This window comes from Schistocerca gregaria, chromosome 4, assembly GCF_023897955.1.
Source record: "Schistocerca gregaria isolate iqSchGreg1 chromosome 4, iqSchGreg1.2, whole genome shotgun sequence".
NCBI classification, from domain to species: domain Eukaryota; kingdom Metazoa; phylum Arthropoda; class Insecta; order Orthoptera; family Acrididae; genus Schistocerca; species Schistocerca gregaria.
This window is the reverse complement of record NC_064923.1, coordinates 170,555,358-170,567,969: the sequence shown is the minus strand read 5'-3', so window position 1 is coordinate 170,567,969 and position 12,612 is coordinate 170,555,358. Positions and strand designations below refer to the sequence as shown.

Genomic DNA, 12,612 nt, shown 5'->3' with positions numbered 1-12,612 from the left:
ATTGTTTCTATTATCGATTCGTTCGGTTTATCCTCAGTAAGTCTTTCGAGTCAATATTTGCGTAGAAGAGAAATTGAAGAATGATGCTCACAAGTATTTGAGTATCGGATTAAGAGAACGACAGCTTTCTCCTCACAATTCTATGTTACATGATGCGAGCATCATACGTACGCTTATGGCCGTGTTTTCGGAAATGTAGTAAAGAAATAAACAGGTATAGATATCATTTTAACAAAATGAAGAAAATTTATTGACGAAGTTGAAGCAGCTTTCGTTTTCCTCGGCCATAGTCTCGTTAATGAGTATTCTCAAGATTAGGGGTAGCTACTGAAACGAAACCGTAATTAGAACTCCACGGACAGCCAGAGAATGTTATTGCCTTCGTGGTGCTTTACAACACGACGCGAGAAGCTTGACTGATTTGCATAGCAGTATACTGAGATTTCTGCACGATACCGAACCAAATCTGTACATTGCCCCAAATAAGCCGAGGCAGTCATCAGCACAAAGGTTTTCTTAGTACAGAGCTGTACTTTACCGGCAAAATTTTATTGCAGGCGAAAAGGCTTTGCTTATCACCAACAGGAACAGACGTACTTTTCAACTGTAGTCATATCGATGGATGTATTCCACATTCTTCATTACTTGTGAAGCATTCGTTTCACTGAGTAAATCGTCGTTAGCGTGTGCTGAAATGAAATGTTCTAAGCCCAGATACGTATGAGTAAAGAATGATGTAAACCAATTCGAAGCAATATAAGATATAAAAATTAGTGACGATGTTAAGAACGGTGGGAACCAAGGTCATAACATACCACCAGCTTCGTTTAACTTATGTGCAGAAGAAGCAACACACAAAATGCAAAAATTATCAGAACTGGAATAAAACCAGGACAAGGGCATCAATAGTCAGTTTATGATAAGGTACATCTATTCTGTTTGGAAAAGAAGAAATCTTTGTAAAGTTGTCTGAATGGAATAAACATACCAGGGTATGTGAGTTAAAGAAACATACCCGAACGAAGGCACGTAAGGATAGTGGAGTGGAAAGAGACTCCTCGTTTGGAACATCACATTTAAGAATGTTGCTGTTGTAGAACACCTGGTAGAAATTTTCTATTCAGGAACAAAAACTGCACAAACAGTGTGAAAGATGTTAGAAGCAGACTGGCGACGGCAAAGAAATATTTCGAGAAAGAGCTCTGCTGGTATTAAATACATATGAACTTCAGAATTAACTTATTAAAACGGTAGGCCTATATAAGTAGCACAAAATTATGTGGAAGTGAGATTGAACAACGAGAAACTCTGATAGAAAATACGTTGCAAAAGTACATTATTGCATCTAATTATAAGAACAGGACATTGGTCTGATTTCATTACAAAATATAAAACAAAATGAAACGAGATAAGGAGTCAAAAAAGTATATTAGTTAGGACACTTCATAAATATACTCGAAAACCGAGGTTAAAAGTTGCAACATCAGTATAGATCAGTTGCGATAGAAAATCTGAAACCTGTTAATATCTTGCATTTGTAATCGACGCGCATCTATAAGGACAGCGAGGGACACCCAAGGAGTGTCATTTCTGATCATGATTCATACTTGGTGTGAAACTGTATCTACGATACCCTGTCTGTATCTATGGTCATAGGTTTGTCGCACCGACTGAAGAACTTCACTAAGATGCTGAAAAACTGCCCTGCGAAACACTTCATCTACATGTACATCATTACTGTGCAATTCACATTTAAGTGCATGGCAGAGGGTTCATCGAACCACAATCATACTATCTCTCTACCATTCCACTCCCGAACATCGAGCGGGATAAACGGACACCTAAACCTTTCTGTTCGAGCTCTGATTTCTCTTATTTTACATTGATGATAATTCCTACCTATGTAGGTTGGGTTCAACAAAATATTTTCGCATTCGGAACAGATAGTTGGTGACTGAAGTTTCGTAAATGGACCTCGTCGCAACGAAAAACGTGTTTGCTTTAATGACTTCCATCCCAACTGGCGTATCATATCTGCCACACTCCCTCCCCTATTACGTGATAATACAAAACGAGCTGCCCTTTTTCGCACCCTTTCGATGTCCTCCGTCAATCCCACCTGGTAAGGATCCCACACCGCGCAGCAATATGCTAACAGAGGACGAACGAGTGTAGTGTAAGCTGTCTCTTAAATGGACTTGTTGCATCTTCTAAGTGTCCTGCCAATGAAAAGCAACCTTTGGCTTGCCTTCCCCACAATATTATTTAAGTGGTCTTTCCAACTGAAGTTGTTCGTAATTTTAACACCGAGGTACTTAGTTGAATTGACAGCCTTGAGAATTGTACTATTTATCTAGTAATCGAATTCCAACGGATTGCTTTTGGATCTCATGTGGATGACCTCACACTTTTCGTTATTTCGCGTCAACTGCCACCTGCCACACGATACAGCAATGTTGTCTGAATCGCTTTGCAAACTCATACTGGTCTTCGGATGACCTTACTAGACGGTAAATTATAGCATCATCTGCGAACAACCTAAGAGAACTGCTCAGATTGTCACCTAGGTCATTTATATAGATCAGGAACAGCAGAGGTCCCAGGACCTTTCCCTGGGGAACACCTGATATCACTTCAGTTTTACTCAATAATTTGCCGTCTATTACTACGAACTGCGACCTTCCTGACAGGAAATCACGAATCCAGTCGCACAACTGAGACGATACCCCATAGCTCCGCAGCTTGATTAGAAGTCGCTTGTGAGGAACGGTGTCAAAAGCTTTCCGGAGATCTAGAAAAACGGAATCAACTTGTGATCCCCTGTCGATAGCTCTAGATGCAAGCTATTTAGTGAAAGCCTTCTTACAAAATTTCAAGAACCAACTTTAACTGATGAACTAAGAAATACACTACAGCTCCCAAAGTATCGCTACCGTAGTGATGGCACATCTAAGATTCATTAGCTTAATAAATTACAGCGCGTGGTGGCGTTTAAACATACCGTGCTCCATACGTGAATGGAACGGAAAGAAGCCCTAATGTCAAAACAGAATGGAATGCACTTCACAGTGGTTTTCAGAGTATGGATGTAGATGTAGAGCATGAACATGCTTACGGATTAAAAAAGAATATAAAGAATAGCTACTTGCATAATAGGCGAACCGGATTTTCCAAAACACTTGTAAATAATTTACATCACCCCCTTCAATTGCCTGTGACACAATGCACAATAATTTTGGGAAATGTGGACGAATGAAATTTAAAATTACGGGTGGAAAAATGCTGAAAAGTTGGAGTGATGATTTTAGGAGACTGATTTCTTTTCTACAAACATCTGCTTTGAGATTCGATTGCGTGCCGATAAGTAAAAAAAGAAATAACTGGCTTAGAAAAGAGTAACAACGAAGTTACAACACACGACCTCTGTTGGCGAGGAACTTTGACACGGCCTGCGCTGGCGCATGTGTTCCAGGTCCTGTAGTTCCTCTAACGGCCGTCGAGGGTCGCGAAGCGCTGCTGCCTTGCAACGTGACGCCATCCATCGCCGGCGACGACGTATTCCTCGTCCTCTGGTCTAAAGACGCCGACCACATCTACAGGTGAGCTGACGATAGATGGTAAGCGCATAAACAAACACCAAAACGGTTCTCATGCGGCTTGAAAACTTTCTTGTTTGGATATTTAGACAAATAGCTACTCGATTGTCTTATTACGTGATTTGAGCAGTTTTGCAGCAGTTTTCTATTTTTTCCCTTAGTGCTGTAGTTACCACAAGAAAAGTTTTGGCGATATTTTTGCTCACATCTTGCAACTTCCTTGAGAAGCCGCGTTTTTAACAGTTGCAGTGTGAAATACAGTACTGTCTTTCCACAATAAGTTTAGAAGGCCAACAATTTTTTTTAAATATCCTTTAGGAAGTGCGCCAAACCTACGCCGTAGATAAATATGCTACTAGTCATTTTTCCGGTTCTAGGCGCTTCAGTCCGGAACCATGCTGCTGCTTCGGTCACAGGTTCGACTCCTGCCTCGGGCATGGATGTGTGTGATCTCCTTAGGTTTGTTAGGTTTAAGTAGTTCTAAGTCTAGGGGACTAATGACCCTCAGATGTTAAGCCCCATAGCGCTTAGAGCCATTTGAACCATTTGAACAAGTCATTTCAGTTAACTTGTGAGATTCCGAAGAAATTTCTTTCATAACGGTACATCTGTTTCTGTATTCGAAAAGCCAACTCTTAACTTCTAGCGGAGATCACTTTCGATACTGCTGTTAAGAACCATATTCCCTGATTCACTCGTATGAGGTGTGTGGGTCACTCACGATAGTAACTTCTAGGTACTTCAAGCATTTTACCCTTTTTAGTGATTCATTACCAATGACGTAATTGAACCTTGAATCTCTTCGCGCATTTATACTCAGTACGTCACATTTATTGACGTTGAGTGTCAACCGCCAGTACCAGCACAAATCGTGATGTTTCTGCGAGTTTTCCTTTATTAAATGGAAGAGACAGTAGCAGCTCATCATATACAGCCAATTTCTCGATGTTTTGACTAAATCATCCGAATTAATAACTACAGTCACATGTTAAGTAGCAGAAATTGACATACAAGATTCCACGTTTTGAAAATAATTTAAGTTCAGGATGAAAGGATTTCAATAATAAGATTCGCAGATGGCGTTACTATCCTCAGAGAATGTGAGAAAGAATTACACAACTTGTGGATTGGAATGATCGGAAGAGCGCAGAATATGGGCTGAGAATAAACTAAAGAATGGTGAAAGTAATGACGCGTAGCCGAAATGGCATTAGTGATAAACTTAGCGTCATAATTGTGAAAACGTAGAATTCTGCTGTCTAGAAAGAAAAATAAAGCGTGACGGACGAATCAAGGATAGTATCAGAATCAAACTGACATAGGCAAAGAGGGCATTAGTCGTTGAAAAGTCTGTCGCCCCTACGCAGAATGAACATATCTGTGTTGCGGAAGATTCGCTTGTCTTCATAGATACGCCATTAACGCAAAGAAGTTGTAGCTAATACAACACTGTTCGTTGTGATCAACGGCAGAAATAAGCACAAGTAAAGGTGAATTCTGGTCCCTCCAGAGAAGTGTAAATATGACGGCTAATATTCTCAATATAGATGCGCCAATATTATGTATCATCGTCAGCAGTCTGAGTAAGTATTCTCGTTGAGTCATGGAAGTGTAGAATTGCATATATTTCCACCACGCACACTGAAAAACACGTGAAACTAACGACTCGATGCATCTGAGATGTGTTACAAGCGGATGCTGAAAATAACGAGGACTACTAAAAGTTAAAGAATGGGGTGATTCTCCGCAGAATAGGCGTAGAAAGGAACATATGGAAAAGATTGACAAGAGGAGGGGGCAGGATGATAAGAAATGTGTTACGATATCAGGGAACAACAACTTCCCTGGTACTAGAGGAAGCTGTGGAGGGTAAGAAATGTAGGGGAAGTAAGATGTCGCCATACGTCTAGCAAATAATTCACGGCACTTGGGTTAAATGCTAAACATCAGAAATAGAGGAGTGCCGGGTCAATCAAGTCAGAGCACTATTTACCCCAAAAAAAAAAAAAAACGCTGTATCTCGTGACCTGCTCTGAGGAGTTAAGCGAAGTGCAGAACGTCTTCTGCAAATACGAGCAACTTGAATTGGAAAGACACACATAGATAATATTGTGGGGAAGGCGAAACAAAGACTGCGCTTTGCTGGCAGAACACTTAGAAGATACGACAAAACCACTAAAGAGCCAGCCTACATTACACTTGTCCGTCCTCTGCTGGAATATTGCTGCCCGGTATGGGATCCTTACCAGGTAGGATTGACGGAGGACATCGAAAAAATGCAAAGAAGGGCAGCTCGTTTCGTGTTATCACGCAATAGGGGTGAGTTTGTCACTGATATCATACGCGAGTTAGGGTGGCAGTCACTGAATCAAAGGTGGTATTCTTTGCGGCGAGATCTACTTACGAAATTTCAAACACTAACATTCTCTCCCGAATGCGAAAATATATTCTTGACACCCACCTACGTAGGGAGAAATGACCATCATAGTAAAATAAGAGAAATCAGAGCTCGAACGGAAAGATTTAGCGAGCGTAGGATACTGGAACTTCGTTGAAACATTTCTAAGGACACGCGGAAGAGGAATTACGAATAAACCATATAAAGAAAGCACTTTAATTTCCACATGAGAGGGTAGTGCTTGATAATCTCGTACAGTGTTTATGTTCCTGGTTACAAGTTTTGCTCAACGTGACGACCATCTGACGACAGCTGGAAACCACGACAGAGGTTTCTCTACTGCTGCCCGAAAGCACGGTGGATCATGAAACGTTCAACTGTTGTGACACATCTCGTGATCCGCTTAATAATTGCACAATGCGTCCAGCTTGGGTCGTGGCAACGGTAACTTTTGCTACAATTGGCAGTCAGTGTCTCCAAGAATCATTTATCAAATCGCTGGTTATTTCGAACTTCCAAATACTGTTCCTCCACCTCGGTGTGGAAAGAGGACCTCTCTGTATTCCTTTAATGCATCGAGACTCACGAAGAACAACAGATCTGTTGATGTTGTTTTGATGAAACAGCTTAACGTGTGAAGCCCTGGTCACCTTGTGCAGATCATGTTGACTTTCTGCAGATGTAATGAGTTTCATTTTTTTTTTTTTTTGAACGCTATGGACCTGCCAATACTGGAGCCTAACGGCGGGTCATGACCCTAACTCTACTTACAGCGCAAATCCTGCAGCGCACAGTCTGAATATCATTCATATAAAGTCGGGTATCGACACGGTAAATAGTTCTACATATACACTGTGCAAAGTTTAACTGTAACTACTCTATACACTGCATGTACGTATTGAAGTCTGGTAATTGCCGTCGTACGGCCATAATCACCTCGGATACTTTTACACAAGACTCACCTTAGAACAAATGACAGCAGTGCCAGTGTACAGTATTTTATATCTTCCTTACACAATACTACCGCCATCTGCATATGTGCAAATAACTGTACCATGATTTTTGTGACCTCAGAGTACATTCCCTGTTGGTTAAAGCTCTTGATCTGTGACCATAGCCATATTTGCACTACGAACACACTTCCGATGCTTACCGATAGCTATAGAGTCAGTTTTAGAGGTGCGGTGCGACTATGTGTGAGTAACAAAGTCGGCTCCAGTAAACATATCGGGAACCCAGGATGTGGCAAGACGTCCCGAACATGGTCACATGTGGAGCTCAGTTTCTGCATTTCTTAACGCTTTAATCCCCTATAGCTACCGCTTGACATTACTCCTATTAACTGAATCTTTTCCAAATTGTACACAGACGTTTATATTCACCACGGTTTATTGTTCTGCAAACCAAGAATTTGGTTGCAATATATTATTTGTAACGAATATTTTATATACGAGTGGATGTCATTTTCGGGGTTTACTACGGCTATACCATCTAACAGATTCTTTGAAACTTTGCACGCATTCAGAAGAAACATCAAATTTAAAGCACCTTTTCGAAGTGTAAGGAACACTGCTAACGCCTGCAATTCATAAGTGGACTAACTTTCTTCCATGCGATTTAAGTACAAAGAAGCAAAAAAAAAACCAGCCGACGTCTAAGCACCTGTGATCGGTACCCCCATCAGTTATTGTAGTAAAATGGTTCAAATGGCTCTGAGCACTATGGGACTTAACTGCTGTGGTCATCAGTACCCTTGAATTTAGAACTACTTAAACCTAACTAACCTAAGGACATCACACACATCCATGCCCGAGGCAGGATTCGACCTGCGACCGCAGCGGCCCCGTGGTTCCAGACTGCAGCGCCTAGAAACGTTGGCCACTCCGCTGTTATTGTAATAACTGCAGTTCTTCACCTATGCTGTTACCACTATTGCCGCCTTCGGCACACAGTTCACTGAGCAACTCATCTTTCTTCCACAACTGGGGCTCAGGTAGAAGTAAAGCACTGACGCTGAAACACGGAGGCCCACTTTCGAACGAGTTCCTAAACAATTTCCCTGCACAAACCACACCAGGCTCCCAGTACCACCAACCACGATTGTATGAATCGTCGTCGGTGACGGGGCAGGGGAGTAGCGAAGTAATACCGAGCGACCGAACACACATGCCCTTATTTTTGTCGTGCGGGCCCACTTATGACTCTTTGGAATCCAGTGGCTATAGCCAGACGACGCTACATTGAGCCATGTGTAATGTCCACTGCCTAAAACACCACTCTCAGTATAGGTTAGGTCAGTGGCGCAAGTAGTACCATCTGAAAAACCTTGTCTGCTTCACTCCCCCTGTCATTGGCGGATACAACTCTTGGCTGCTCCATAGAGTGCTGTGTGCACAACGACCATATGATAAATAAAATGAGAAGAAAGCTCAGCATTGGCCGTAATTTTGATGATTTATTAACAGCAAAATAAATTTTCGATCACATAATGATCATCGTCAGTGCTTGAGCGTACAAATTAAAGCTCTTAGGCACTGGTGTCTACTTGTTACAAGTAACAAAAGCTATGAAAAGATCACAATAACTTGCAGTTTCGGTCGTTTGCTTGCTGGTGCCATCTGACGTACGCTGAACACTTTGCCCGCAGCTACGACGCCCGCGACCGGCCCATGCAGGCGGGCGCCCACTGGCGGGACATGGCTCTGGTGGGGGACCGCGTCTTCTTCCGCACGGCGACGTCGCCACCCGAGTTGGCCATCGGCGAAGTGCGTGAGAGCGACAAGGGGCTCTACCGCTGCAGGGTCGACTTTCGGGAGTCGCCCTCCAGGACCACCCGCATCAGGCTCGAGGTCGTTGGTGAGTGTCGCCGAACCATCTCGTGCTCTTCAGATTAGCTTAATGCACTCTACGTTGCTGATGTCTCGTATTGTATAATATGTGAACGAAGGTCCATGCAGTGCCCTAATATCTATCAAAATCATTTCCACGATCTTCACTTTTTAGTATAGTCTGTGTGTATACGAACATGTCGGTCTTCACAGTTTTACAGAAGCGCTCACTTTGGATGGTACAGCCGATTAATCGGCGTTGTACAGATACTTATTTTTTCCAAGCTCAAAATTTTTACATTTCACTGGTGCAAGAGATCATTAGCCACAGTGTTTATCCACATAGTAACTGACTCGTGCACTATACAGGGTGTTACAAAAAGGTACGGCCATACTTTCAGGAAACATTCCTCACACACGAAGAGAGAAAATATGTTATGTGGACATGTGTCCGGAAACGCTTACTTTCCATGTTAGAGATCATTTTATTACTTCTCTTCAAATCACATTAATCATGGAATGGAAACACACACCAACAGAACGTACCAGCGTGACTTCAAACACTTTGTTACAGGAAATGGTCAAAATGTCCTCCGTTAGCGAGGATAAATGCACCCACCCCCCGTCGCATGGAATCCCTGATGCGCTTGTGCAGCCCTGGAGAATGGCGTATTGTATCACAGCCGTCCACAATACGAGCACGAAGAGTCTCTACATTTGGTACCGGGGTTACGTAGACAAGAGCTTTCAAATGCCCCATAAATGAATGTCAACATTACCTTCCTTCAATTGGGCCAACTGGCGGTGAATCGAGGAAATACAGTACATACTGACGAAACTAAAATGAGCTCTGACATGGAAATTAAGCGTTTCTGGACAATTGTCCACAGAACATCTTTTCTTTATTTGTGTGTGAGGAATGTTTCCTGAAAGTTTGGCCGTACACTTTTGCAACACCCTGTATATGTTAGAAATTACTTCAGCAATTGTACACTTACGCTTTCAATGTCATAGAGAAAGGAAGGTGCGCGATGTATCTAAGTTTATATGTAAACTGAAGTTCGAGGGGGAGGAAGAGAGGGAGAAAGGAAAGTGCGGAATTACTGATGTGAGTTGCATCAGGACGTTACGCGGTATCAGCGGCAACGAGCGAATATGTGTACCAGACCTGGATTCGAACCTGGCATCTCCTGCTTACTAGGCGGGTCCGTGAACCAAAGCGCCATCTGGGACATAGTGTTACCACAACTGCGCAGACTATCTCGGCACGCCTCACGGCCGACACACAGAGCGCCACCTTCCCAAAGTCCCTGTCAATTTCATCCATGCTCGAAAAAATGGCTCTAAGCACTACGGGACTTAACCTCTGGGGACATCAATCCCTTAGACTTAGAACTACTTAAACCTAACTAAGCTAAGGACATCACACACATCCATGCCTGAGGCAGGATTCGAATCGGCGACCGTAGCAGCCGCGTGGTCCGGATTGAAGCTCCTAGAACCGCTCGGCCACCGAGGTCGGCCTTCTCCATGCTCGCTACTATGACGTTACCGCAGGAGCTTGGATGTATTTGTGCATCTGCACTGAACAAGATGGATCCATTGCCCTTCTAGGTGAATCAATTATACGAATGCAAGGTGTCTGTCTTTCGGACTTGTGTCTTAATATTTTAGCATGTGCGAAAGAACAAACACTACGAATTCATATAACTATCTGAGATGACCTGAGAGCAGTTTGTGATGGCCCAGAGGCTCGGCACGAGCATTTCGGAAATTAGACGACTTGTCAGTATTCGAGGAATGCTGTGGTGAGTGTCTTCAACACGTGGCGAATCCAAATGAACTGCGTCCAGACCTTGTGGGGTTGGGCGGCCACCCCTCATTACAGATGTCGGACGTCGTAGGCTGGATAGATTGCTAAAACAGGACATACGGTGAATTGTGGCTGAACTGAAATCAGACTTTAGGGCCCGGCTGAGCACAAGTGTGTCTCAACACACAGTGCACCAAACATTACAAACGGTGGACCTCCGCAGGGGACGATTCACGCATGTGCCACTGTAAACACCACGAAATCGGCATATGTGACTGAAATACTTTACCATCGGCACTGGACGTTGGCGCGGTGGCAGAACGTTAAGTGGTCTGTTGAACCTCGATACCTTTTTCATTATGCTGGTGGGAGGGTGTGAGTCCATCTTACAGGTAAACAGCTCCTTGAACTTTACTGCGGAACAGAGACAATATGGTGCCGGCTCTAGTATGCACTGGGGAACAATCACATGGGCATCCGTGTCTCGTGCAAGGCACCATGACGGCGAAGGAGTATCGTATACCAGTTGCATACCACGTACGCCCCTTCATGTTACCAGACTGCAGTGACATTTTTCAAAAAGATAATGCGTCATGTCACAAAACAAGGAGCAGGATCGAGTGATTGGGGGAAATTGATGTGTTGAGTTAAAATTGATGTGCTGCCTTCGTATCTCGCCAGAACTGTATCCCATATAACACAACTGGGATGTGATTGAAAGTGGCGTCAGAGCCTTTCGCCCTCCTGCAATTGAGTTTACGCGAATTAGGTGACTTCGGAGTGCGGATGTGATACCAGTCCCTGCACCGACCAATCAAGGCCGCATTGCTTCCATGCCACGAAGTGTCTCCACTGCTACCCGCACCAAAGGTGTACATACCGCCTACTGAGTGGGTGGTCATAATGTTCTAGCTGATCACTGCGTATGGTGTTTCAAAATCATTGCATCAAACGTCTAGGTATAAATAGAAGTTTATCATAAACCTGTAATTGTACATACATTAAGATACGTAAGATGACTCGAAGATAATTCTCCATAGAAGTGTATTCAAAAATTTTCGGAGCATTTAACAATAATTTCGTGAAAGAGGTACATAAAAGAAACGAACTGGCGATGTTACTTAACACTTATACAGTGCAGACTCGATTATCCGACCCTCAGGTACACTTATTAGTGATTGTCTGGACTGTCAACGGCGAGTAAATATCTTTGTCGTATAGTCCGTGCATGCACGCAGTTGTCGAGCTGGCTCTACTAGTTCAGTAACGGGGTACTTCTTGCTTTCAAAAAGCGAGGTTTTTTTTTCTTGTGCATAGTCAGATTTTCAGAGGTTACATTCTATTTCACAGTTTCTGCTTCAGATTACCGTCTGTCATGCACTCGTTGATGAAATCCTTTTCATATGGAAACTGGGCTACTGAAACTGGGCTCATTTCGTTTAATTGTTGCTTTCGGTAGAAAAAAAAATGCTTTTCCGTTCGAACTGATTTTGAGATACTTTTCCCACTTTCTTTTTTATTCTGCCGGAAGATGATGCAAACCCTTTTTCTGAAACATAGCTCTCCTTGTTTTTCCACAACTGCAACCTGCTGCTCAATATTTCTAGCTCATTATTTCATGTTTCTTGGTCCTGAGGTCCAGTCAATGGACCGTAGTGGTGTGATCTTTCTGTATTAGGAAAGATACAAGAAAAACTATGAGCATAACAAAAAAAGATGAATGTAACAAGAATGTTGTCTTCAACTAAGCGTGAAGCGTTGATTCATATGGAAGCAACCCTGCTAACAGTGACGAAGCAAACTTGATTTTCAGCATCATTCTATTATTTCGAGACCTATTTAGAAACTTCCTCTCTGATAACGCAGAACTGACGAACTGAAGTGATTACATTAATCGTTCTCTATGATGTTTCGGAATTATTGAACGACGAATTCTGGTTACTTACTGAACTAAAGCCAAATAGCGTCATTGCTAGC

General features: G+C 42.8%; 1 protein-coding gene across 1 annotated transcript in view; it reads left to right on the top strand.

Moving 5' to 3' along the window:
- Window positions 1-12,612, top strand: part of LOC126267020 (nephrin-like) — a 191,922-nt gene that overhangs the window by 40,833 nt on the left and 138,477 nt on the right. Inside the window, exons 2-3 of the mRNA XM_049971793.1 lie at window positions 3,473-3,599; window positions 8,642-8,850. Of these exons, the coding sequence (XP_049827750.1) occupies window positions 3,473-3,599; window positions 8,642-8,850 (336 nt within the window). The remainder of the gene's footprint in view (window positions 1-3,472; window positions 3,600-8,641; window positions 8,851-12,612) is intronic.